This window comes from Mauremys mutica, chromosome 11, assembly GCF_020497125.1.
Source record: "Mauremys mutica isolate MM-2020 ecotype Southern chromosome 11, ASM2049712v1, whole genome shotgun sequence".
NCBI lineage: Eukaryota > Metazoa > Chordata > Testudines > Geoemydidae > Mauremys > Mauremys mutica.
The window spans coordinates 41,115,243-41,142,883 of NC_059082.1; the positions used below are offsets into that span (position 1 = coordinate 41,115,243).

The 27,641-nt window shown below is 45.4% G+C and overlaps 1 protein-coding gene across 3 annotated transcripts in view; it reads left to right on the forward strand.

Moving 5' to 3' along the window:
- CSNK1G1 (casein kinase 1 gamma 1) overlaps nucleotides 1-27,641 on the forward strand; it is a 287,722-nt gene that overhangs the window by 184,095 nt on the left and 75,986 nt on the right. For all 3 annotated transcript variants that reach the window (XM_044979672.1, XM_044979674.1, XM_044979675.1), the window contains exon 5: nucleotides 27,115-27,266. In XM_044979672.1, coding sequence (XP_044835607.1) covers nucleotides 27,115-27,266 — 152 coding nt within the window. The remainder of the gene's footprint in view (nucleotides 1-27,114; nucleotides 27,267-27,641) is intronic.

The following is a 27,641-nucleotide window of genomic DNA, read 5'->3' on the forward strand; positions in this document are numbered from 1 at the left end:
TCCCAGTCTCTATTCAAGCCTAAGTTGATTGTATCTAATTTGCATATCAATTCGGGTTCAGCAGTTGGAGTCTATTTGAAGCTTTTCTGTTGCAAATTTGCCACCCTCAGGTCTGTTATTGAGTGACCAGGGAGACTGAAGTGTTCTCCTGCTGGTTTTTTAATATTATGATTCCTGATGTCAGATTTGTGTCCATTTATTCTTTTGCGTAGAGACTGTCCGGTTTGGCCAATGTACACGGCAGAGGGGCATTGCTGGCACATATCACATTGGTAGATGTGCAGGTGAATGAACCCCTGATGGCATGGCTGATGTGATTAGGTCCTATGATGATGTCACTTGAATAGTTATGTGGACAGAGTTGGCATCGGGCTTTGTTGCAAGGATAGGTTCCTGGGTCAGTGTTTTTGTTCAGTGGTGTGTAGTTGCTGGTGAGTATTTGCTTCAGGTTGGGGGGTTGTCTGTAAGCGAGAACAGGTCTGTCTCCCAAGATCTGTGAGAGTGTTTGCAACACAGAGAACACTGATTCAGTGCTTTAAAACACAGCCAGTACTCTCACTCCTGTCACTAACTGGCTGACCCCAGGCAAGCACACATGAGCCACAAGACCCCCAAAATGGTGAGTAGCCATAGGGGCAGAGTAAATCACTCTTCATAGACCCTGCTATACACTGGGCATTGGCTCTTGGGGAGAGCCAGCACTGTAGGCAGGGACCGGATAATCATTCCTGTCCCCACACTTTCCACAGGATGTGATCATTATGGAAGATATCTCGCTGCTGAGGGTGAGCAGGGAATCAAGGGAGGGTCTTCTCCAAGCCTGTGGCTTCCACCCTGGAGCCTGTGTGCAGCAATGGTCCCCCCACCCCTCCATGACAGCAAAATGGCACGAGAAAGATACCGCTAATGGGGCAAGAAACAAAGCAACTCTACCTAGGAACCTGCAGCAGCGGATTGCCCGGTGTCTCCATGTGAGCTTCCTGGAGATCTCTGAGGGTGATTCTCATGAAATGAGGGAGTCTATCAACAGCCTGTTCCACTACTCAGACTAGGCATGTGGTGGGAGACAAGCCTGCTTTCTGGAACCCTCCTGCCCCCAACAAATCGCTTCAGCAATTCCCAAAATCAGATCCACTTACCAGGGGCCTCCTCATCCTGTGTGTGCTTTGCCAAGATCCGACGGCTGTGACTGGCTAGGCTCCTCCAGGATAGAAAAGAGCTCCTGACTGCATGTCTCTCTGGCCTTTGAGCCATCCTCTGCCTCTGGGTCCCTCTCCCCCTCTTTGTCCAAGATTTCCTCCTCCTGGCTTGGTCCACCCTCGACTGGCACGCAAGCCAACGAAGTATCCACAGGGGCCTTCACAGTGGAGGTGGGGTCGCCACTGAGTATCATGTCCAGCTCTTTGGAGAAGAGGCAGCTTGTGGGCGCAGCACTGGAGCGGTGGTTTGCTTCCTGCGCCTTGTGGTAGGCATTCTGCAGCTCCTTCACTTTTACCCTACATTGCAATGTGTCCCGGTCATGGCCCCTTTCTATCATGCATTGTGAAATCTGTCCGTGGGTATCCTAATTCCTTCGGCTGGAGCACAGCTGAGACTGGACAGCCTCCTCTCTCCAAATGCCGATCAGGTCCAGTAGCTCGGCATTGCTCCAAGTGGAAGATCTCCTGGTGCATGGCCACCTGGAAAGATGCGCTGAGACCACTGCACACATCACCGAGCAAACAGGAAGGGGACTTTCAAATCTGCAAAGGAATGTACAGGGTGGGGCTGACGGTTGGTCACCAGCGGGCAGGGCAGTAGAGTTTAAACTGATGACCAGGGAGGTGAGAACAGTCATTGTGGGACACCTCCAGGAGCCAATCACAGCTCTGTAATCACCACAGTGTCTACACTGACACCGCGGCGCTGTAGCTCCAGAGCAGAAAGCTCTACACCTCTCGTTGGGGTGGTGTTTTTAGAGCGCTATACCTGCACATTTTCTGCACACTAAGTGGCTTGGCAGTGTGTGCACCTTGGGAGTTACAGCGCAGAAAGCTGCTTTACTGCGCAAAAACTTGCCAGTGTATCTACGGGTAGATATTAGAGAAATCTTTCTGAATATAAGGATAGTTAAGCTCCCAAGAGAGGCTGTAGAATCCCTGTCATTGAAGGTTTTGAAGAACAGTTTGGGCAAACATCTTTCAGAGATGGTCTAGGTATACTTGGTCCTGCTTTAGCACCGGGGGCTGAACTAGATGACCCTTCAAGGTCCCTTCCAGCCTTACATTGCTATGATTCTATGACAATATTTTCAATAGCTGATGCTCTAGTTCTTTGGAAGTGCAATACATAATTTGGCTTCCCCTGATTAAAGCAGTTTCTTCAGTCTTCTTGACTTATATTCTTTAGGGGAGAGTGACATTAAGGAACTTCAAGGCTTTTCCTATTTGCTCATGTTGTAAAAGTTAAATTGGGGTGGACTGAGCAAATCAAAGCTTGAGGAGAGTTTGAAACTTGGCTCAAGTGTATTTGAATTACAAGAACAAAACACAATGAGGCATTGTTTATATTCAGTTGAAAACCAGCTTTGTTTTAATACCCTGAAGCTGGCCTGTTGTTAGTCTCTAAGGACTAATGTTTTACCTACTTAAAAATATATAGCTTTTAATGTGACAGTTCCATTGTTCAAAAGGACTTACTGAGCATACACAGTTCAGCATTTTCTTAACATCAAAAGCTTTAACAAAACCCAATTTAACCAAAGGAAGTTATTCTCAAATGGCTGCACAACAATTTAAAACCAAGGCCATTAGGATTTGAATGCTTGGTGTGGTTAGGGCAGTTTCTTTTCATTCTGATTTGATGGTGTCATGATTTCATATTTTAAGTGGTTCTTGTGGATGTCATACCTTTTTGTGATTAGTTGGGTTGTGATTTGGGAGCTGTTGCAGTAAACTGTGGCTTTTCTTCCACATTATGCAATTCAGAGATTGGCTTAGTGCAGGGGTCGGCAACCTATGGCTCGCGTGCCAAAGACGGCATGCGAGCCGATTTTTAATGGCACGCTGCTGCCTGTCGGGGTCCCCATCACCCCGCTGCCGAACCCTGGCAAGCAGCAGCATGCCATTAAAAATGCTGCCCGACCCAACCTGCTCTTGTCTGCCCCCTGCCTACCGCTCTCTCTGGTGGGGACAGGGGGCAGAAGCAAGCTTGGTCCTGCCGGCTGCTGCTGTACGGCAGGCTCCGCCGGCAGCCAAGCTTCCCCTTCCCCCGCCTCTTCCCCCAGTGTGCTGCGTCGAGCCCCATCTCCTCTCCCTCCCTGCCACCGATGGCCCTTGCGAGGGAGGGGAGAAGAGCAGCCCCAGCGCCCTCGCTGCTCAGACCAGTAAGGAGACGGGGAAGGGAGGCAGGAGCGGGGCCTTGGGGAAGGGGGGTTGGAGCGGGGCATATCCCTCCAGCCCCCTGCCGTGAGCTGCTCAGAGCAGGGGGCTGGGAGTACCCCCCTGATCCCAGCCCACCCCCCCAGCCCTCTGCCCTGACCCCTGCACCCCCCTTGCACACCAGCCCCCTGCATCCCCACCACGACCCCATCCCTGATTCCTGCACCATCCACACATACCCAGCCCCATCATACCGCATGCCCTGTCTCGTGCTCCCCCTCACACACCCCCCAGCCCTCTGCCCTGACCCCTGCACCCCCCTTGCACCCCAGCATCCCCCTCACGACCCCATCCCTGACTCCTGCACTCCCCACACATACCCAGCCCCCCCACACCCTGCTCTGACTCCTGCACTCCCCACACTTCCTGCCCAGACTCCTGCACTCCCCACACATACCCAACCGCCCCATGCCCTGACTCTTGCACCCCCCACATCCCCACCCTGAGCACCAAATGGGAGCTCCTGTGCCCCTCCCCACATTCCCACATGCACCCCTTGCACCAAATGGGAGCTGCCCAGGTTAGCGTTCCACACCCAAACCTCCTGCCCCAACCCTGAGCCCCCTCCCTCATTCTAGCTCCTGGCCAGACCCTGCACCCCAACCCCCAGCCTGCTCTTTCACCCCCACCCTCAGCTCAGTGCAGAGATAGGAAGAGAATGGGCCAGAACCAGGGAGAAGGTAGGTACCCACTCTATGTGGACAGGGCCGGGACCCCAGGCTGGCAGTGGGCTGAGCGGGGCCGGCGGCTGGGACCCCAACTGGCAAGGGGCTGGCAGCCAGAACCCCAGACTGGCAGTGGGCTGAGTGGGGCTGGCAGCCGGGACCCTGGCTTGCAGGAGCTAGCGGACAGAACCCCAGACCGGCAGCGGGCTGAGCAGCTCAGCCCACTGTTGGTCTGGGGTGCTGGCCCCGCTCAGCCTGCCGCCAGTCTGGGGTTCTGGCTGCCGGCCCCGCTCAGCCTGCCGCCAGTCTGGGGTTCTGGCTGCCAGCACTTTGCCAGCTGGGGTCCCAGCCGCCAGCCCTGCTCAGCCTGCTGCCAACCTGGGGTTCCGGCCGCAGGCCCCGCTCAGCCCGCTGCCGGCCTAGGTGAATGGAATCCCAGGCCGGGAGCGAGCTGAGCAGGCTGGCGGCTTAAGATCAGCATTTTAATTTAATTTTAAATGAAGCTTCTTAAACAATTTGAAAACCTTGTTTATTTTACCTACAACAGTAGTTTAGTTATGTTATATTATATATATAGACTTAGAGAGAGAAACCTAAAAAACATTAAAATGTATTACCGGCACGTGAAACTTTAAATTAGAGTGAATAAATGAAGACTCGGCACAACACTTCTGAAAGGTTGTTGATCTCTGGTTTAGTGTAAAGCTGATCTCAGCCAAGTAAGTTCAGCCTTCTATGAAGCTGAAAAGCCCCCCCCCCACACCCCTCTTCAAGTTTCCTCCTTAAATCATGGCAGATACAGTAACTCCTCACTTAAAGTCATCCCGGTTAACGTTGTTTCGTTGTTACATTGCTGATCAATTAGGGAACATGCTCGTTTAAAGTTGTGCAATGCTCCCTTCTAAAGTCATTTGGCAGCCACCTGCTTTGTCCACTGCTTGCAGGAAGAGCAGCCCGTTGGAGCTAGCTGGTGGGGGCTTGGAATCAGGGTAGACTGGCAGCCCCCCTGTCAGCTCCCCACTCCCCTAAGTTCCCTGTGCTGCAGCTGCCCAGCAGGCTAGCAGTTGCCGGCATTCAGCTGTCCCTCCCCCCCAACTGCCATGTGCTGCTCCTGCCCTCTGCCCTGGAGCTGATCCCAGAGACTCCTGCTTGCTGTACGGGAGGAGGGGGGGAGTGAGGGGGCTGTCAGGGTCCCCCTCCCCCTGCTCCTGCACCCCACTTACCCCATTTCCATATAGCAGGGGGGAGGGGATTCAGGACGGAGGGAGCTTGCAGGCAGCAGCTGCGGTCTCAGCAAGATGATCTAATTAACAAGGCAGTGTACTTAAGACTGGGGTCAGCTACTTAAAGGGGAAATGTGCATATCTCTTTCTCACACACATGGTGTGTCTCTCTGTCTGCTATGCTCTCTCCCCTCCCTCTGTGCCTGCTGCTTTGTAGAGGGAGGCTACGTTAACAAGTTAACACTTGAGGGCTCAGCCAAATGCTAGTTCATCATTTAGCAGTAAGGCATTCCCTGGAAAATATCCCACATCTGACTCCTCCACCTCAACCAAGCTTCACAATCATCATCACTGTGTACCAGTATTAAATTGTTTAAAACTTATTTTGTGTGTGTGTGTGTGTGTGTGTGTGTGTGTGTACACACAGTGTGTGTGATCTTTTGTCTGGTGAAAAAAATTTCCCTGGAACCTAACCCCCTCATTTATATTAAATCTTATGGGGAAATTGCATTCGCTTAGCATCGTTTTGCTTAAAGTTGCATTTTTTAGGAACATAACTGCAACGTTAAGTGAGGAGTTACTGTACATTAATTCAGTGTTAAGGACTAGATTTTAAATTTGGAGATAAGGTGGTCCTACTTCAGCAGGTTTTGTTTTTAAAGGATTGGATCACAATATCCAGTAAAATTGTGTCATGTGACATACTGTTTGCCAAATTGTGTTGTGTAGTAACCGTATAGCTAAGGATGAAAGAACCATTTCATTCAAAAGTCACACTTTCTGTAATCTTCTCTATACTAGTTTGAGGTGAAATTTCACATACTTGCTTGTAGCCCAAATTTAAATTGTTCTTGAATGTTTTAAGAAAATCTGGAGCATTTAAATGGGGTAAGTGTATTTTGCTTTAATATTCACAACCAATACAGGGAGAAATATTTCTCTGGAAAAGTTCATAAGTGTGTGCTGCAATTGATAGAGCTTTTTGATAGTGCAAAAGGGCCATGACTTGTTCTAGAGCAGTGGTTACCAACCTGTAGATCGCTATCGGCTGGTCAATCCTGGAGCCTCTGCCAGTCGATTGTGATCTCTGGCTGCTAAAAGTTCAGTTGCACAGCAGGGCTAAGGCAGGTTCCCTGCCTGCCCTGGCCCCATGCTGCTCCTGGAAGTGACCAGCATGCCCCAGGGGCCACAGGGGTGTGTTGGCCACTTCTGGGAGCAGCATGGGGCCGGGCAGGCAGGGAGCCTGCCTTAGTCCTGCTGTGCTGCAGACTGGGAGCCACCTGAGATAAATGCCGCCCGGTGGGAGCTCACACCCCAGCTTTGAGCCCCTTACTGGAGCCCGAACCCCCTCCTGCACCCTGAACCCCTGCCCTAGCCCAGAGCCTGCACCCCCTCCTGCACTCCAACACTCTGCCCAAGCCTGGAGCCCCCTCCTGCACCTAAACTCCCTCCAAGAGCTTGCACCCCTCATTCCCTCCTGCACCCCAACCCCCTTCTCCAGGCTCAGACCAGAGCTCCCTCCCACACGCCGAACCCCTCGGCCCCAGCCCGGAGCCTGCACCCCTCCCCAACCCCAACCTCCTGCCCCAGCCTGGTGAAAGTGAGGGAGAGTGAGTGATGGAGGGAGGGTGGCGGGGGGATGGAGTGATCAGGGTGGGGCTTTGGGAAAGGGGCGGGGCCTTGGGGAATGGGTGGGGTAGATCCGGGGTTGCACTTAAATTCAAAAAGTGATCTTGTGTATAAGAAGGTTGGAGGCCATTATTCTAGAGGCACATGTTTCATATTTTTAGGAGTACACTATAATTGTATGTGCACTTGCATTGCATTCATGACACCATTTAGTTCTGGTTGAGTTGCTGTATTCATTATAAGCACTATTATGCAGGAGCTTATACCTTAGCTGTTTAAAATTTGCTTCAGGACTCAAGGAAGTTTAGCAAAAGAATCATCCAGATGAGATTCTGACTTTGAGAAAAATCCAGCTGCCCTAATGAGGCAGTCACCTTTGCATCAAATCTAAATTATTGGCTATTATATTGCAATGGCATGGTCTTTCCATTCTGAGTGCAGGGAAGCTATACAATTAGTGAGGAAGAAGTCATTCCCAGTTTCCTCAAATAATTATGCTCCAGTTAGCTGTTGGTGTTTTGGAATGATCACTGATCGTTAATCACAATATAGCTGTGTGTGAGCATGAAAATCCTGCTGTATGTGGTAGGCTATTGTAATCCTACTTCTCTACTCAGTTTTCACACTTTTTGCCAGCAACAAGGACACCACCTCAGCTTTTCACTTCCTCTAGCTAAAGCAGGAAAGTTCATAGAATCATAGAATCTCAGGGTTGGAAGGGACCTCAGGAGGTCATCTAGTCCAACCCCCTGCTCAAAGCAGGACCAAACCCAACTAAATCATCCCAGCCAGGGCTTTGTCAAGCCTGACCTTAAAAACCTCTAAGGAAGGAGATTCCACTACCTCCCTAGGTAACCCATTCCAGTTCTTCACCACCCTACTAGTGAAAAAGTTTTTCCTAATATCCAACCTAAACCTCCCCCTCTGCAACTTGAGACCATTACTCCTTGTTCTATCATCTTCTACCACTGAGAACAGTCTAGATCCATCCTCTTTGGAACCCCCTTTCAGGTAGTTGAAAGCAGCTATCAAATCCCCCCTCATTCTTCTCTTCTGCAGACTAAACAATCCCAGTTCCCTCAGCCTCTCCTCATAAGTCATGTGCTCCAGCCCCCTAATCATTTTTGTTGCCCTCCGCTGGACTCTCTCCAATTTATCCACATCCTTCTTGTAGTGTGGGGCCCAAAACTGGACACAGTACTCCAAATGAGGCCTCACCAGTGCTGAGTAGAGGGGGATGATCACATCCCTCGATCTGCTGGAAATGCCCCTACTTATACAACCCAAAATGCCATTAGCCTTCTTGGCAACAAGGGCACACTGTTGACTCATATTCAGCTTTTCGTCCACCGTAACCCCTAGGTCCTTTTCTGCAGAACTGCTACCCAGCCATTCGGTCCCTAGTCTGTAGCAGTGCATGGGATTCTTCCGTCCTAAGTGCAGGACTCTGCACTTGTCCTTGTTGAACCTCATCATATTTCTTTTGGCCCAATCCTCTAATTTGTCTAGGTCCCTCTGTATCCTATCCCTACCCTCCAGCGTATCAACAACTCCTCCCAGTTTAGTGTCATCTGCAAACTTGCTAAGGGTGCAGTCCACACCATCCTCCAGATCGTTAATGAAGATATTGAACAAAACCGGCCCCAGCACCCACCCTTGTGGCACTCCACTTGATACCGGCTGCCATCTAGACATGGAACCATTGATCACTACCCGTTGAGCCCGACCATCTAGCCAGTTTTCTATCCACCTTACCGTCCATTCATCCAGCCCAGACTTCTTTAACTTGCTGGCAAGAATACTGTGGGAGACTGTATCAAAAGCTTTGCTAAAAGTTCTACAAGAGGGAAAGCCCAAAAAACAAAGCAAGCAAGTCTGTTCAAATTCTAAGTTGTAATGGAATTTATATACAAAATTAAATTATTTGATTTGATTCCTTCCTTCCAATCATGTACTTGTTCCTAGCTATGAAGGAAAGGATGAATAATTAACTCAGTAATCAACTTATGCTAAAACTCCTCAGTGATATGATCTCACAAACAGTAAGTACCCTCAAATTGTATTGATATTTTGGGCTTTCCTCTAAGCAGTTGCTTTATATGCAAGCTGTCGTCTGCCAGAAATGAGAAAATGACAGATTAAATACATTTTAACATGAAAACCCCAACTGCGTTTTATGGAGTGCCCATTGAAATAATTGGCCCTATATAGTTCAGTATCTGGATCTAGTCAGTCCTTGTCTTATTTGCTGAAATGTGCAAAAAGGGTGTTGATTGTGATCGTGTTCTTGGGATCATTCTGTCCTCTCACTGAATTGAAATAATATCTCAGACTTGCTTGAGTCTGTAGGCCACTGATCACGTAGCTATGATTTTGGAAACTGTGTTGAATCCGTTCCAGCCTTGGTGGATTTCAAACAGGTGACATAGGAATGAGTCTCTCCATAACTCACTTAGTCCCTTGAGCTACCGAATTTCCCTGTATGTTGACATTCTTAAACAATGCTCACTTTTGACTATATGAAGTGCCCCAGCCTACTGTGTGATCATCTACGGTTATAATAGACTTCAGAGAAATAGCATACGCAGAACTAACAATTTACACCAGGCTTTCTTTATATCTGCCATATCAGCTCGAGGGGCTGTCAAGAACATTTAGCTTTAGTTAGGTCCTCTAACAGATTAGCTTTTCTCTGCTTTCTTAATACATTTTGAAAGACAAGCACTTGCAGCATTTTGCTCATCTTTGGATTGTCATTTACTATGTGAAAAGAACATTTAATGTGTTTGGCTAGAATCATAATTCATTTTTATGAATAAAAATGTGAACATTTCCCAGTAATTTCTCATAATGAAAACAAACTTTTCACTTGCAAAATGTGAACTGCATTACTTAGCAGAGCCTAGTTATAATGGCAGAAGATTAGCATGTGCAAATAGTCAAAGAAAATAAGAAATGCCACTGCTACTTATTATTTCAAAATTATTAGGTGATTAGGTTCTTCTCTCCGCTTGACGGGAAATCTAGGTCATTTGGGTTTTTGCTAGTGGCAAGAACAAAAGTACTCTTCTTTCTATCCCCTTCCCCACCTGTTTTCTATTCCTTTTCCTCTACATCTTCAACATGTAATCCCAAACTGCTCCCCACATTGTTCAGTATACTGGATTCAGTATACCAGTTACTTCCTGCTAACATACAGGAGACAGGAGCGCCACCCGCCTTTTTGCTGCCCTAGGCGGCAGAAGGTCCCGCCCCTGAAATGCCACCCCCGACAGAGGCGGCGGAAGGTCCGGCCACCGCGGTCGCCGCCCCCCAAATGTTGCCTAATGGGTTGCGCCGGCCCTGACAGGAGACATCCTAGTTGTCTCAAATAGATCCTAAGTCTTCTAAATTAACTTTTCTTTGTCGTTTGGGCTGCTGTGAAGTATCAGATAAACACAGACGTGTGAGAGCAATTTTTGTAAAGTGCAAGAGGCAATGAAATTAAAACGTGGGAAAGCTGCAGGTGAAGACCAAGTCACGGGGGAAACACTGAAAGCTTGCTGGGAGCCTATTGATAAAATTGCTGAACTTTTCAACAAATATGGGACCAGGAAAAGCCTCCTGACAGTGGGAAGGGCATTATAATCAAAATACCAAATAAAAGTGACCTAAGCAATAGCAACATCTCCTTTTAGCGATAGGTAAAGTCTTCTGCAGTATCCTCATAAGCAGAATAAAGGAAGTGGTTGAGACAAAGGTTAGGGAAGAGCAGAAGATCATTTGTCAATCAGATTTTTATCCTAAGAATAATCATAGAAGAGAGCATTGAATAGCAAGAACTACTCATCAGAAACTTCATAATTCAAACAAACATTTGATAGCCTCCATTGTGATTCATTCTAGAACATTCTGAAGTGTTACTGGTATGCCAGCAAAAATAATCAAGGGTTTATAGCAAGGTGCAACATGCACAGTAAAGAAAATGCAGGCGTGAGCGAATGGTTAAACATATTAGAATATTTACATCTTATAGATGATGTTGCTCTAAGTGACAGCTCAGCCAACATGCAAGTAAAGACTGAAAGACTGTCCAGCATCACAACCCCCCCCTCAAAAATGGGGTTAATAGTTATGAAAAATCAATTTTAATGAAAACCCCAGCAACTACCAACTCAAGCAATTCTTAAGAAGGCAAAGGAATACAAGAAGTGAGTCAATTCACATATCTTGGCAGTAACATGGAAGCCATGGGGATGTCCAGAAGGAAATGTCACAAATTGGCAAGGCTGCAGCTGTGTAAACAAGATTTGGTCATTGAAAATCTACAACTTAAAGACCAAATAATGAACTTTCAACTGAAATGTTCTATCTTGATATATGGATGTGAAAGCTGGAAATCCACCAAAGATACAGACGTCTAAATGCCTTTTAAAGCTGGTGCCTTAAACAAATACTTGGTAGTAAATGGAATGAATTGATAACAAATGTTGAGATTCATCAGTTTTACAGAAAGCTGCAAGCAGGGACTTTCTTTCCAGACCAGAGGATTACCATTGGGGATGCGGAAATGCCAGTAGTGCTCCTGGGCCACCCAGCCTACCCCTTGCTCCCATGGCTCATGAAGCCATACACCGGCATATACCTTGACAGCAGCAAGGAGCGCTGCAACAACTGGCTCAGAAGGTTCAGAATGATAGTTAAATTTGCCTTTAGTTTCTTAAAGGGTCATTGACTCTGTCTCCCCAGGAGATTAGACCTCATTCAGGACAATATCTCCATGATCATAGCTGTCTGCTGTGTGCTTCATAATATATGTGAAGCAAAGGGAGAGAAGTTTCCTCAGGGGTGGGACATGGAGGTGGATTGGCTGTCAGCCAGATACCAGTGCTATAAGAGGTGCTCAGAGGGCAACTATTTGGATCAGGAAGGCTTTGAAGGAGCATTTTAACAATGAGCCACAGTAATGTGTTTGATGTAATGTAACAGTGTGACATTGTTTTCTGGCACCATGTTGGTGAAGACTTGTCAGAGAAGGAACTCTCACTTTTGAGGAAAATTGCCTTGTCCTGGTCACAAAAAAAAAAATCCCGAAGGATCTCTGCTGCCGCCAAACCTTGTAATAACAGTGTTTGCTACTGTAACAATGCAAAGGCACCTATTGCTATTGTCTGTTAGCATCAGTCACCATATTTTGGAGAATAGTAGATTCAGTTTCCATAAGTAGATTTTTATTCCACACCCATGCAAACATTACCCATGTAATGCTGAGGTAAACTTTATGCATACAGGGAAAAGTACCTTTATGGGGAAGAAACAGAGAATTCACAAGCACATACACCCAGCTGTGAAGCCTCACTGGTGTGTGTGCAGCTGTTAATGTGTTTCATCTCCTGTGGGGTGGAGTGACTTGGGTACTGCTGTGGCCCCAGAAGATATATGGAAAGTGGAGGAGGGGGAGCAAAGGGAGGTCCTGGAATGCAGTTCTCTGTGGGCTTTAGTGGGAGACTAGCATAGATGTGTTCATCCTGGTCAATCAGAGACTGCCGCATGTTTGTTTGCTCCCTGAGCAGTGTTACCTCCTGCTGCCCATTTTTCCTGTCCTCACTATCTCTCTGCATTTTCTCATTGATTGTTACCCTCCAAGCTCTCTGCTCATAATCTGAAGTACCAGAGGCTTACAGGACCTCCTGAAACATGTCTTCTTCAGTCCTCTTCTTTCTCCTCCTTATCTGGCCAAGCCACTCCACTGGTGTGCATGAAGAGACCTTCAAGGCCACATCTGCAACTTGTAAAGAAACAGTGTCAGTGCACTTACACCCCTTGATCCAAAGAAGTTACAAGCACAACTTTCTCACTTTCCCTTGGTAGTCTTAGAGCATGGTGGCAGCCCCAGCCGGTCAGCATTGCCTGGGGGGGGAAGGGGCGAGATGGGATAACAAGTGGGGGTAGCATTGGATTATCAGTACAAGCGCAGAGTGCTATTGTACTGAATACTAGAACTGTTTTCAACAGGTGGTGGTGATTGTAGCTGATATTTCATTTCTGACGGTAACCATGGCTGCAATGGAACAGCTCCTCCAGGAGCATGCTGCCGCATCCTGCTTTTCCCCCCTCCCTTCCAGCGGTTGCACCACAACACAGCTGATTCGTGGGGCAAGGAGGGAGGGGGGGACGAGGGAGAACGCGGCGCGCTGCGGGAAGAGGTGGGGTAGGGGCAGGTATTTGGGGAAGGATTCAATAGTGGTAGGGAGGGTCGGAGTTAGGGCGGGGACTTTGGGGATGGGGTGGGGATGGGGTGGGGAAAGGGGCAAGGGGGTGCAGGCACCCACCAGAGCCAAGAAAGTGGTAGTGTTGTTGTCATAGGCACCAAAAGTATGTTAGTTGCTGCTAGAAGCACACTGCCTTGGCTCTTCAGGACTCAAAGCCAAAGCACAAGAGCCATTCTCACCTGCTGAAGGCTCCATGCTGTACCCAAGTGGAGTGTGCTACTGGAGCTAATCGGACTGCAGTAACGCTATAGCATTAGCATTTGTTACAAAGGCGATGATTCAATACTTCATCAGAGGAGAAGGAAGATGTTGTAATGAGGGTTGGCAAACAACAAGAGAGCTCAGTTCAGAAAGCAAGTGGAGCACTGAGATGGAGAGGGGAGAGCATGAATCAGAAGAGATCATTATGGCAATGTAAAAAGGATTGCTTGAGACCCCATCTGGAATATGATGAGCAATTTCAAGCACCATTTACGGAGACAATATGCAAGAATGGGGACAATAAGGTAATAAGAATGATAGTGTCTCAGAAGAGAGGTTAGAGAAATTAGAGTGAGGGGTACACTCACATGGATACCACAGTAGTCTGAGGATAAGAGGCTCATAAACCAGAAGGGCAAAGAGAAAGGTACTTCAGGTTAATTATATATTAAAATATTCTTTGCCAATGTTTGTTTAAATATAATTTAATACTTCCAATTTACATTTCCCATTTATACTGTTTCACATGGACAAGTCAGTTTAACTTTCTGCTTATAATGTACTAGCATAATGCTGCAGTTCTGAGATGTAAACAAGTCCCTGCAGTCTTTTAAAAAAAAAACATATATATATATATATATATATATATATATATATATAGTCACTTAATTTATTAGGTGTTTTTCAAAACACCTACCAAACAGGAATTTTAAGTCTAAACTACCTGAAATCACTAAAAAGATGAGTCACTAACAGGAGTTCAGGATAAATCATTTGTACACAGTTTAAAGCTTGGCATGGACTCCAAAAGACAGGAATAGAATCCAACTCTGTGAACATAACCAGAAGAGTTGGGGACACTTTTGTCTTTTCTCTCTAGAAAAGTCAATACGGACTATTACTGCCTGTTATATTAATATTGGAAAGAAAAAAGAACTAAAGAGAAGGCTACATAATCCAATTAGTATAGCTTTGAAATTTCATGAGCATAGTGTCATTATTTACTGTACGCCGAAGAAAGAAGTTGTATGTAGAAGAGGGAATTTGATCTGCAGATTCCCTTTTTATCTATGCAACATTTTTGCTATTATGGTAGTGGCCTGAATTTTTGAGAACTTCTCATTGAATTTTTGAGGTGGATGATGGATATAATATTTATATTGTGCTAATCCCAGAAGCTTGTTGTGCAGAAGCCTGTACCTAAGTTGTCCAAGATAAACAACATAACAGGCTGATATATGGTTTATCAGCAAAAGTTGGAGTCAAATTGACAGATACAAACTGGATTGCTTAAATAAAAAGAACGGTGCTAAGGGGTCTTCTAGTCTCCTGCTAGTGACAGGTTGGCATGGCAATGAGCTGAAAAGTTCTGGATACGAGAGAAGGATGTTTATGGTAGAAATCAGATGTTTTGATTGGTTAATTCAAATGGAATGTGGTTGCCATCCTTTCTTGGACATTATCCTATCTGATGGTCACTAAATGGGGAGAAGGGGACACATGGACTGGAAGAAGTAAGCTTTACTATCATGGCGGCTGCTACTCCTACCCTCTCCTGATATCATTGGGCCTTTGCCTTTCAGAATCAAAATGACATCCTGACTGGAGCTGAAAGAGGAAACCAGATGACAGTGCTACCTTCATTGGCTTCATCCAGCAGTGTGGACAAGAGGGGGGGGGCAAGTAGGGGTACACACACCCCCTCCCCAATCTGTGTGTCCCTGCAGCCCGGGGAGGGAGGAAGCAGCAAAGCGGCTGGCTAAGCTTCTCCTCCCTACAGCTGCAGCTTGCTTCATATCCTTCCCTACTGTTGGAATCCCACCTGTTGCCTCAGCATTCACCACCTGACTCACCTCAGCAGGGGTTCCGCAAAGCAGGCAGCAGCACTGGGGCTTCAGCAGCAGGGAAGGAAAAGCAGCAGCTGTAAGGACAAGGGAAGGAGGTGCTCAACGGGCAGCCAGCTGCCCTGCTGCTTCTTCCTTCCCTGGGGTGCAGGGACACAGAGTGCCGCTGCCAGGGGGAGCCGCTGCCAGGGGGAGCCGCTGCCAGGGGGAGCCGCTGCCAGGGGGAGCCGCTGCCAAGGGGGAGCTGCTGCATCCTTGCTGCTGGGCATCCCCTCCAGAGGCTTCTGGAGAAATGGGGGAAGGAGGGAAGGGAAGCAAACCTTTCATTTGTGCTTGTTTAATGTCCCCCTCCAGAAGCGGTCAAATTAAAATTCCTGCACATGCCTCTGGCTTCATCTAAAACCTGAAGGACACTTGGGACATGAGTCTTGGATTCATGATGTAGTCCCTCCCTTATGTGTCATTTTCCTTCCTTGCCTTATTTCTCCTCTCTCTCCCCTTTGTCTTTGGTCTAATAAGAGTTTGGCCTATCTGGCCAGAACTACTCCACCTTCGCAACACTCCTGTGAGCCTGTTGCTGGTAAGGCAAACAAAAGCAACGAGGAATATTATTAAAATAAAAGCCTTACTTTACGTTTTAGATGTTTAAAGTATTTACTTCGTGTTTTTAATATACAGCTGAAGATGTTTTGCTAGTGGTTATTAAAAGGGGACTCTGTAGTGGGAACTTGAATGTGAAAGTTAGTATTAAAAGGCTGTACAGGTTTCAGAGTGGTAGCCATGTTAGTCTGTATCAGCAAAAAGAACAAGGAGTACTTGTGACACTTTAGAGACTAATAAATTTATTTGGGCATAAGCTTTCATGGGCTAAAACCCACTTCATCAGATGCATGCAGTGGAAAATACAGTAGGAAGAGAGTGAGTGTGTGTGTGTGTGTGTAATATATAAAATACACGTGCACACACACACGAAAAAACGAGTGTTGCCATACTGACCCTCATGAGACTAATCAATTAAGGTGGGCTATTATCAGCAGGATAGAACTTTTGTAGTGATAATCAGGATGGCCCATTTCAAACAGTTGACAAGAAGGTGTGAGTAACAGTAGGGGGAAAATTAGCATGGGGAAATAGTTTTTACTTTGTGTAATGACCATCCACTCCCAGTCATTATAAAAGAACGAGGAGTAGTTGTGGCACCTTAGAGGCTAACAAATTTATTTGGTCATAGGCTATACAATTTCTTAAACCCCAGTTTTTACCATTTGAATTTGGTGAAAAGTGAATGACAATGGTTACGTGCAGTTGCTCTGTAAAGAATTGTGTGCTCTAAAAAAGAAGAAACATTTTAGGTAATACATATTTTGGCAGGAGGGTTAGGAGGTAGTCATGGCATAAGGAGCCTCTTAACTGTTGGGATGGTGACACAAAGCTGACATTACTCATTTCTTCTGCTTCATTTGATCCAGCTGTTGCCAGAAACTGCTTCCGCTATGTACAATATGCAATATATTGGAGAGAACTGGTGACACACACTTCTTTTTACTGCTTGCCTAAGGCTTTCCTTATGATGTCTTCAGTTTTGAAGCAGTCTGAGAGTTAACTGTGATAAAGGGTTTTTCAGTCACACTTTGAGATGTAAAAAATAAATTTCATAGCCTGTTAAATCAAGTTTAAAGGAAGCAGCACTTAAGAAAGTTGTTTAAAATGTATTCCTTTTAACAAAACTTGATTTTTCATAAAGCTTTTGCTGTCCTGTTTTTATAGTCAGTGCTTTATAGATTCATGGATTGTAAGGTCAGAAGGGAACATGGTGACCATCTAAATAGGACCACCTGCATAACACAGGCAGTAGATTTCACCCATTGTTGGTTTAAATGCAGAAATTCAACTTGTGGTTGAATTGGAGCTTATCTTTTAGAAAGACTATGTAGAGGGTAAAATCCTGGCCAGTGCATGTCCACACTGCAATTAGACACCTGTAGCTGGCCCATACCAAATGACTTGGGCTCATGGGCTTGAACTAAGGGGCTATTTAATTGCAGTGTAGATGCTTGGGTGGGAGCCTGGCCTTTAGGACCCTGAGAAGTACTGGGGTCCCAGAGCTCCATGTCTGCACATCAATTAAACAGCTCCTTAGTCTGAGCCTCAGGAACCCCAGTCAGCTGGCATGGGCCAGCATAGTGTCTGACCTCTGTGGGTATGTTTACACTGCAATTAATGGCAAACTCTTATTGACTTCAGTGGAGGCAGATTTCACCCTGATTTAAAGACTATAATTAAGACATCCTTCTCCATATAGTGTAATCTGTTCCTATGGCTTAATATGCTCACTTAAAAAAAAATCTATTTACCATTTGAAGTTTGTCAGCTTGAACTATGACCCAATGTAGGGCTACTTTACATAATTGCTATTTATCATCTTGTGTTTCTGTAGATCCTATAATTTTGAGTTCTCTTCCTTGAAAAATAAACTTTTTGCTCTAAATGAGAACTTCAGGTTGCAAAGTCAAAAATCATGTTCACTGCTTTTGGTTTGAGATCTCACAATAGGTTTTATTTTGTTTGTATAATACTTACGCTGCTTTTTAGTGCCTGTAGCATATTCCATATGAGTTAAGGTAGATAGCTTTTTGCAAGATTTCCACTGACTAATCTGGTACGATATATCCTTGCATCAAATGCCAGCCTTTTATTTAGAGTCAGATATGTTCTTATCCTTTATGTGGGAAAAATTAAGAACGGCCATACTGGGTCAGACCAAAGGTCCATCTAGCCCAGTAACCTGTCTTCTGACTGTGGCCAATGCCAGGTGCTTCAGAAGAAAGAAACAGAACAGGTAATCATCAAGTGATCCATCCCATGTCTCCCATTCCCAGCTTCTGGCAAATAGAGGCTAGTTACACCATTCCTGCCCATCCTGGCTAATAGCCATTGATGGACCTATCCTCCAGCAACTTATCTAATTCTTTTTGGAACCCTGTTAGTCTTGGCCTTCACAACATCTCCTGGCAAAGAGTTCCACAGGTTAACTGTGTGTTGTCTGAAGAAATATTTTCTTGTTTGATTTAAACCTGCTGCCTTTTAATTTCATTTGGTGACCCCTCCTAGTTCTTGTATTATGAGGAGGAGTAAATAACACTTCCTTATCTATTTCTCCACACCAGTCATGATTTTATAGACCGCTATTGTATCCCCCCTTAGTCGTCTCTTTTCCAAACTGAAAATTCCCAGTCTTATGAATCGGTCTATATATGAAAACTGTTCCATATCCTATTCTTTTTTGTTTTCTTTACCTTTTCCAATTCCAATCTTTCTTGAGATGGGGTGACTAGGTCTGCACGCAGCATAAAAAATGATGGGTGCTGAGCACCCACCGGCAGCCCCCCTCTCTCAACACCTCCCTCTCCCCCTAGTTCCTCAGGGTGCTTAGCACCCACTGACAGCTTTTTATGCCCAAGATCACTTTGAATTTAAGGGCAAGCCAGGATCTACCCCGCCCCTTCCCCAAGGCCCTGCCCCACTCACTACATCTCCCCTTGTCTCCAAAACTTGCTCTTCCCCACCCTCACTCACTTTCACTGGGCAGGAGGTTGGGGTTCAGGAGGGGGGTGCAAGCGCTGGGCTGGGGCTGAGGGGTTTTCCATGTGGGAGGGGAGCTCCGGGCTGAGCCTGGGGCAGGGGGTTTGAGTGCAGGAGGGGGTGAGGGGTGCGGGCTCTGGGAGGGAATTTGCAGAAGGGGGCTCAGGGCTGGGGCAGGGGCTTGGGGTGGAGGAGGGGGTATGGGGTGCTGGCTCCAGGAGGGGGTTGGGATGCAGGCTCCTGCCAGGCGGCACTTACTTCAGACGGTTCCCGGCTGGTGACGCAGTGAGGCTAAGGCAGGCTCCCTGCCTGCCCCAGCCTCACGCCGATCCCAGAAGGGGCCGATGCGCCCCTGAAGCCCCTGGGGGAGGCATGTGGCTCTGCAGGCTGCCCCTCTTTGCAGTTCCCTGTTCCCAGCCAATGGGAGCTGCAGAGGCGGTGCTTGCAAGCAGGAGCAGTGCGTGGACGGACACACACGCACACGCCGCTTCCGGGAGTGGTGTGGGGTTGGGGCAGGAAGGGTGCCTGCCTTAGCAGCAGCCCTGCTGCACTGCTGGAGATCGCAATCGACTGGGAGAATCTCCAGGATTGACCAGTTCATCGCGATCAACCAATTGGTGACCACTGATTTTAAGGTATGGTATTAGCACATACTAGTTACCATGTGTATTAAAAAATCTAGCCTTAACAAGGCACATTGCATTTAACACATGTTAAACTAGTCAAGTTGTATTAGCTAATATGCTAAAATCACCCCTTTAAATCTTCATGTAGGTGACACCACATGTCCCTCCCTCAGAACCTGAGCTTTTCACCTGGGAAACCCTTAACTAAAAGTTAGCCAAGTAGGACCACATGGCCTGAAAAGATGAACCGGGGTATTCATTTTGTGCAGCTGCTTTGAAGTACAAAGGAACCTCAGGAAAGATTTGACTGCCCAGGCAAAGGGTACTTTAGCTCACATAGTCCCTTTCCTTACTGTCTGTGTGGTGTTTCATCCTGAGGGTTTGGCTACACTTGCAGGTGTGCAGCGCTGAGAGTTACAGCTGTCTTCGTACAGCTGTGTAGGGAAAGCTCTAGAGTATGGCCACACTGACAGCTACCAGCGCTGCAGTGTGGCCACATTTGCAGCGGTGTTGGGAGCGGTGCATTATGGGCAGCTATCCCAGCGTTCAAGTGGCTGCAACGTGCTTTTCAAAAGAGGCGGGGTGGGGTGGAGTGTGGGGGAGAGAGAGAGTGGATTTTTGGAGCTGACACTGTGTGTGTCAGCTCCCTGCCTTGCAAGTTCCGATCCCTTCCTTTCTTTTAAGTTTGCCCAAGGCGATATCAGTGCAACCCTGGGCTCCTCTCACCTCCTCGTTCATGCTCCCTGCCTTGCAAATTCTGACCACTTCCCCAACCCCTCATTCACTATGCAAATAGCCTGCAGACCAGATAAGCAGCTGCTCCGACAGACTCCCTTCCCCCCCTCCCCCCTGCCGTGCTGTTTCTCTCCTCAAGCAAACACTAGGCTGTGGATATTCACCCCCTGCCTGCCTCATTCACAGCAAATAGTAGCTGTGTTTGTTTTTTTAGATAAGCAGCTCAGGGAGCCCCGAGTTCACAACAAAACAAAGAGAGGCATCATAACAAAGCAAAGAGTTATTTAGTTAAAAGCATTATGGGAAAATTCCAGAGGTCAGTTACAGCGTAGTAAGATTAATCACTGTTTACACTGGCATTCCAGCGCTGCAGCACCAGCGCTGCAGTCGTTATTCCCCAGGCAGACATGGAGTACAGCCAGCGCTGTAGCCAGGGAGATACAGCGCTGTATGTGCCTTGCAAGTGTGGACAGTGACTGAGTTGCAGCGCTGTAAAGCCACCACCAGCACTGCAACTCTCCAGTGTAGCCAAGCCCACAGTGTTTAAACAGCAACTTAGCACGACATTACCGTTTATTACCACAACAAAAGAATCTCTGAACTTGGAGACATGTACTGTGTGAATAAACTGTTGGAAGCAGGTAGCATTTACATCATAGAATTTGTTTGGCAGAGTAATTGAACGCCACATATAAAATCCTGAATGATATGGAAATGCTCTTGTATCTGTCACTAAATCATGAGTTCCATATAGATTTTTCCATTGAGAGCCACTCTTTACTTACATTGGTTCAGCTTGTAGGGAAGAACTAAATCGTAAGGCCAAAAGGGTCAACTAATTGGACCAATTGCGTAGCACAGGCCAGTGAACCTTACCTAGCAATTTCTGCGTTAAACCTATAACTTCTGTTTGAGCTATAGTGCATATTTTTTTTTAATATATCCAGTCTCTATTTAAAAACTTTAAGGGATGGAGTATCCTCTGAGTACACTGGAATAACTTACCTAGGGACATAACTCCATGTCCCTAGGTAAATTATTCCAGTGTACACAGAGGTCATTTTACCTCTTTACTTGATATTCCCCAGCTTGTACATCCAAGAATCCACATTAAACCCCTTAACTACAGCATCACACTAGGAGCTCATGTTTAACTGGTAATCTGTCATGACCCCTAAATTCTTTTTCATTGTCATTGCTTCTCAGGATATGGTTCCCCATTTTGTAAGTGTGACATACACTTTTTCATCCTAGTTGATTTTGCATTTGGCTGTGTTCAAATGAGTCCACCTACCCAAGTGATTCAGCTCAGTCTGTACAACTGATCCGTCCTCAACACTTACTGCTCCCAATCTGCCATATTGAGACGTTCTACAATATCCCATAAAGGAATTTGTTCAATAAGAAAGAAGCATGCGTAGCATCATGCTTATGATAAGCTCCAAGTGGAGGTAATTCTGAAAGCAGCAATACTTAATAAATAATGATATATCAGTTTTTTGTTACTTTAACCACATCCTGGGAGGAGAGAAGTGATAATGGTCAATTCTGAGTACCTGAGGTGGTGATCTTTCAACTGCAATTTTTGTCCTTTTTGAAGATCTTATTTCTTAAAGGATTCAACTTTTTGGCTGTTTTGAAAGAGATGGTGAATTCTTGTGCCTTTCTTTCATCCTCTGAGTATTCTGTGTTCATACAATTTTGAATTAAATTTTTGCTGGTTTAATTTATCTGATTAAATGAAATGCATTTTTACACTCCAGCGACTAGTCCCTGTCCTTGTTCTGCCAGATTCTCAGCATAAGGCAGTGTTGTTTTACCTTCTCACCCAGAGCTGGCAGTCAAAGAATGAAACTATCATATTTGGCTTCCAAACCAGAGTCGCCTAGCCAGGTTGTAAAAGCCCTCTCTGTCAGTCCATGCCACTGACCATCCAGAATAATGTTTGCCCCCTCAAATTACTGTTACCTGCTTTAGATAATGAAGATTTTTGAAAATAAATATTTCAATCTGAGGTACATGACTGACTCCTGGAAACTTAGCTACATCTGTCCCTGAAAACACACAAACCAGACCAGGTACAGTAGCTTCACTGAGTAGCATGAACCCAGATGCAATGCAAGGAGCCTCACTTATGCCAGTTTTATTCCTGTTTGAATGTTTCTGGAATAAGTCATAGTACTGGTTATAGTATAGGCATACACTTGCTGGGTCTCTTCAGGATGTCTTCATACAGTTCTTTATTTTCTGAGTTATTTATGTTCAGTTATTTTGGGACATCTTTGAATGACCTGTTAATTCCCTGTGACAACATGGGTGAGATAATATAATTTATTGGACCAACTTCTGTTTTTGAGAGAGGCCAGCTTTCTAGCTACACATAGCTCTTCCTCAGGTTCCTCTGGCTTTTGACCGGTTCCGTGTCTCAGCAATTAAACCAGATTTGCATACTATCAGTATACAATACATGCTGCTCTCCCACTGGGCTAGACTCTGCTTTTAATGCACTGTATAAAAAGAAAGGCTTAATGATCAAGATTTGTATGGCAGCTTATGTTTTCTGCTTCAACTAAATCATATCCCTTGTACAATATAATAGTACAAGAGAATCAATACAACTAAGTAGCGTCGTCAGTCAAAGTCATATTCAGGTGAACAGTTGGCCTCTTCTTTGGTCTAAGGAAAGCTGGTTGAGGAGCAATCTTAAATAGATTCTAAATCTTGATTTTCCCAAATTCTCACTGGAGTTAGGAGAAGTGGGGGGAGAAATTCCAGGGATGAGAGCACTGGGGGGGGAGGGGGCTTTTTTTTTTGAAGTAGCAAATGGGATGCACTCAGAGTATTAATTGGATACAATTGTCATATCTCCCTTTGCACATTACTTAATAAAGAGTGAATTTGAATAATTATTCATTTAAATCATGGTACTTTGAGCTGCTTTAGTGGTGGTGCTCTGTTATCTTGATAAACAAGAACTCAGCTTCCTGTCCAGGGCACAGGGATTGGAAATGCGGTAGAGGTGACAAGGTTAATGTCTACATGAGGAATGCCTCAAGATGCTCAATGGCAATCTCTCCAGCCAGCATCTGCAGCCTTTGATGGAAGATTGTATAGTTATTAACTTTAATAGTAGGAGTGCTTGAGGGTGGGGAGAAATGGAGACTAACCATGGAAGCTTACATTCATGCACTGACAAGTATTTCTGTTTTGTAAAATTCTTAGACAAGAATGATTTCAGTTGTGCATCTTTGCAGCCTGTTTGCATGTCTAAAATGCAAAATGCACTTTGAAACTGAGGCAATAAGTCTGGTGGGATTAACTAATTTGCTTGGCAGGACAGCTGCTAAACAAGCAGAGAATAGAAAGATATTAAGAGAATCCATATACTGCATAGTGTCAAATGTCAGGCAATGGTGACTGCCAATTTACCTATAGCATAAGTAAATTAGGCTTGGTAAAGTGAGTAAAGGATTTCAGGAACCCTTAAAAACAGTGGGAACCCTTAAAAACTTGGCATTTACCAATATTACCATTTAAATGTTTTGGATAATACCCCATTTTGGTAAGTACAGGACAGACCACAGGTTTTAAAAAAAGAAAAAAAAAAAAAGGCAAACCATAGGGCAAATGGCCATTTTTAAAAGGCATTCATGATGAATACCAGCACATCCAGTGTATCACTTTGCTAACAACTGGAAGTGTTTGCAGGTTGTGAAGCATGTGTTTGGCCCTGAGTCTTGCCTCTCAACTATTTAGAGAGAATTAGACCAAAGAAACTTTCCATTGATCTTTTTTGGAAACATCTGACATAATAATAAATAGCATTACACCACACAAAGTCCTCCAAAGATAAAACTAAGATCAGACAAACTTTAGAAATATAAGTGATCTTCCATCTAACATGTTGAACTGAGTATGTGTGAGTCTGACATCACAAACTTGTGGCTTTTTGGTCTTCCCACCAATTTGAATCCTGGATCGGCTCTCCCGTGGAAAAGCTTTCCTGGTGTAGCTGGACTGCCAAACCTTCCAAATGCAGACATAGGTTATACTGGCAAAAAAGTGCTCTTGCAGGTATAGTTTATACTAGTTTGGTGAGTGAAATAAGCTATACTGGCAAAAGCACTCGTATACCAGTACAGCTGTTCCTATGCTAGGGCTTTTGCTGGTATAGAAATGTCACCAAAAATCACTCCCTTAACCAGCATTGGCTGCCAAAAAGCCAGGCAGGGGAAACCACCAGGTGTGAGAGGTGTCTGTTGGTGAAGTCCCTCAGGAAGCAGGTAAGACAGCTGCAGAACAAGGTGGCTCATCTCCATAGCATCCAGGAACATGAGGACTTTGAGAGGATGCACGTGGAGACATCAACTACAGATGACTACAGCAGCACAAGAGGAGGAAGGAGAAACTGGCTGCATTGCAAAGAAGAGACTAGCTGTTGGCCACCTCAGGCAATAGACTGTGCTGCTTCCCACACCCCTCCCAAGCCCCTGTCCATCTAGTTGAAGAACCAGTATACTGTACTGTCAACACGTGGTGAGGAGCAGAACTCAATGACTGAGGAGGAGAAACCATTTGTTCCCAAGGCTGGGAGGTTTGCAGCTACTGCACCCGAGAGAAGAAGACAGCGTGCTTGTGGTTGGGAACATCCTTCTGAGGGGAATGGAGGCATCCATCTGCCAACCTGACATGATATCCCAGGAAATGAGCTGTCACCTTAGAGGCCATGTCCAAGATGACATGGAAAGGTCCTGCGCTTATTGGCAGATTTGCTCACCTCAGTGATCTTACCCTCTGGTGGAACCCACAGTCTTGGTCAACTCCTCCTGTGTCTGATCAGGAGTTGGGAGGTTTGGGGGGAACCCGGGCCCACCCTCTACTCCGGGTTCCAGCCCAGGGCCCTGTGGATTGTAGCTGTCTATAGTGCCTCCTGTAACAGCTGCATGACAGCTGCAACTCCCTGGACTACTTCCCCATGGCCTCCTCCAAACATCTTCTTTATCCTCACCACAAGACCTTCCTCCTGGTGTCTGATAATGCTTGTACTCCTCAGTCCTCCAGCAGCTCTCCCTCTCAGCTCCTTGCACCTCTTGCTCCCAGCTCCTCACACGCGCACCTCACTGACTAACTTGGAGGCTTTTAACTAGTTCCAGCCAGCCCTTGATTGGCTTCAGGTGTCCCAATCAATGTAGCTATCTCCACTGCCTTCTAGAAGGATCTTAATTGGCCCCAGGTGTCTTGATTAACCTGGAGCAACTGCCATTTGGTTACCATGGTACCAGGGATTTGTTTAGCCTGGGGCTAACATACCTGTTCCTCACTACTTTACTGTAGCCATCTGGCCTTGCCCCATCACATATGTTAAAAATGGACAAGTCAATTTGGCATTGGGCTCAACTCTTTGAGGTTGTGTTTCAAAATAAGTATCCCCACTCCCTGTTACCTTTTGAAACTGTTTATGAAGCAAAAGCTGAAAGCATATTCTACAATAAAATACAATGCTTCCTCTGCATTGTCTCAGACTGATGCAAGGAGGCTGAGTTCCTGTACTAGAAGAAACCTTGGAGTGCTAGCTGTTGGCCGAAATCACATAGCATTGAATCAACTCTATATACTGATCAATTGGAATTCTTTCACAGGGCAGCAAATTCAAAAAGTGCAACTCTGCTGTGACAATGAGGAGTCCTTGTGGCACCTTGGAGACTAACAAATTTATTTGGGCATAAACTTTCGTGGGCTAGAACCCACTTCATCAGATGCATGGAGTGGAAAATACCGTAGCAGGTGTGTATATATACATAGTACATGAAAAGATGGGAGTTGCCTTACCAAGTGGGGGGGTCAGTCTAATGAGACAATTCATTTAACAGTAGAATACCAAGGGAGGAAAAAATAACTTTTGTAGTGGTAATGAAGGTGACTCATTTCAAACAGTTAACAAGAAGGTGTGAGTAACAGTAGGGGGAAATTAGTATGGTAAAATTAGGTTTTGTAATGACTGCTACCACTCTGAAACTCTGCTTTGGGTTTGTTCAGTGAGTGTTCAAAACAAACCAGTGCAACAGGAATCTGCAAGATCAGCCTTGTGTTGACTGAGCCATTGTTTCCCCCTTTCTGGTGCCCTTTGGAAAAGGATTTGCATTTATTATCCAGAGTTGAATATACATTTTGTTTTATTGGCATGTTAAAAATGTATTCCTGTGCCTTTTTGTGTAGGAGTGTCGGCGGAGAGAACTGACTACAGTTAGCAACCACTTACCAAGGGTTTTGTGTATGATTTAGCAAAATAATTTTACAGATAAGAAATTTATCACATCAGTTAAGCTTATTTCACTCAGTGAAATAAGCTATAAAGATTAAAAATCTTTGCATTTTTAAAGGAGAGATTACTTATATAGTGCTTTTGTGTGTAATTATAACTGTCTTATTAAAATGCATGTATATTAACATAAAACAGATTATGTAAAGCTATGCTGAAAACATACATTGGTTTACAAAGGAGCCCTTTCTTGACAAAGTAAAAAGGTTTTACCTCTTTCCAGCTGCTTGAACTAGTCACAACATAGACTTGTTTGGGGTTCGTGGCCCCCAAATGTTTAGTGTAAAGCAGGGAACTTCTTACAAATGATATCTTCTATGACCCAAAATTTGCAATGCTAGAATTAGATATTTCGTATGCTTATAGTATTTGTTGCCCTAAAATCCATATGCTTTACAAAGGCTTACTTTGAGAAGAACATATACTGGTTTGCACTTCTTTCCATCCATATCAATAAATACACTTGGATACTTTTTTCTGCTTGCTTTTCAAGATCTGTAATGGGGACTATGAGTTAAGCAATAAAAATAAAGCTTGGGGACAACAGAGGGTCTGACTCGATAGGAGTAATACTAGTGCACACCTGCTCACTTGTTTAATTTTTCCCCCTGTTCTTACAGCTGAAGGCCTCCCCCAGGTGTATTACTTTGGGCCATGTGGAAAGTACAATGCCATGGTACTAGAACTACTTGGTCCTAGCTTGGAAGATTTGTTTGACCTCTGTGATAGAACTTTCACTTTGAAGACGGTATTAATGATAGCCATCCAGCTGGTGAGTAGTGACATTGCTGGCAGGGCCTCTGCCACCTTTTTTGAACTATCGCAATTTGTGTTATAACCAACAATATCTTAACTATTGATGGGTAAAATTAATAGCAATTGGCCTGTCAGCCCTTGCTGTAATACTCTCTTGAAGGATTTATTACTCAGACATAACAGTCTGAATGGGGTACAGACTCTCTAGATATGGGAGAAAACTACTACTTCCTCCAAATTTGAATAAAATTCTTATTTAGGAGGGAGGGATGGTTAGTTCTCTGCTCTCCGCACTCTGTATTAAGCTCTGATTCATTTTTAATTACTTTCTGGATCATGAATATGAACGGATATTGCCACTCCTTAAGTACAATTGGTCAGAGGGTCATTG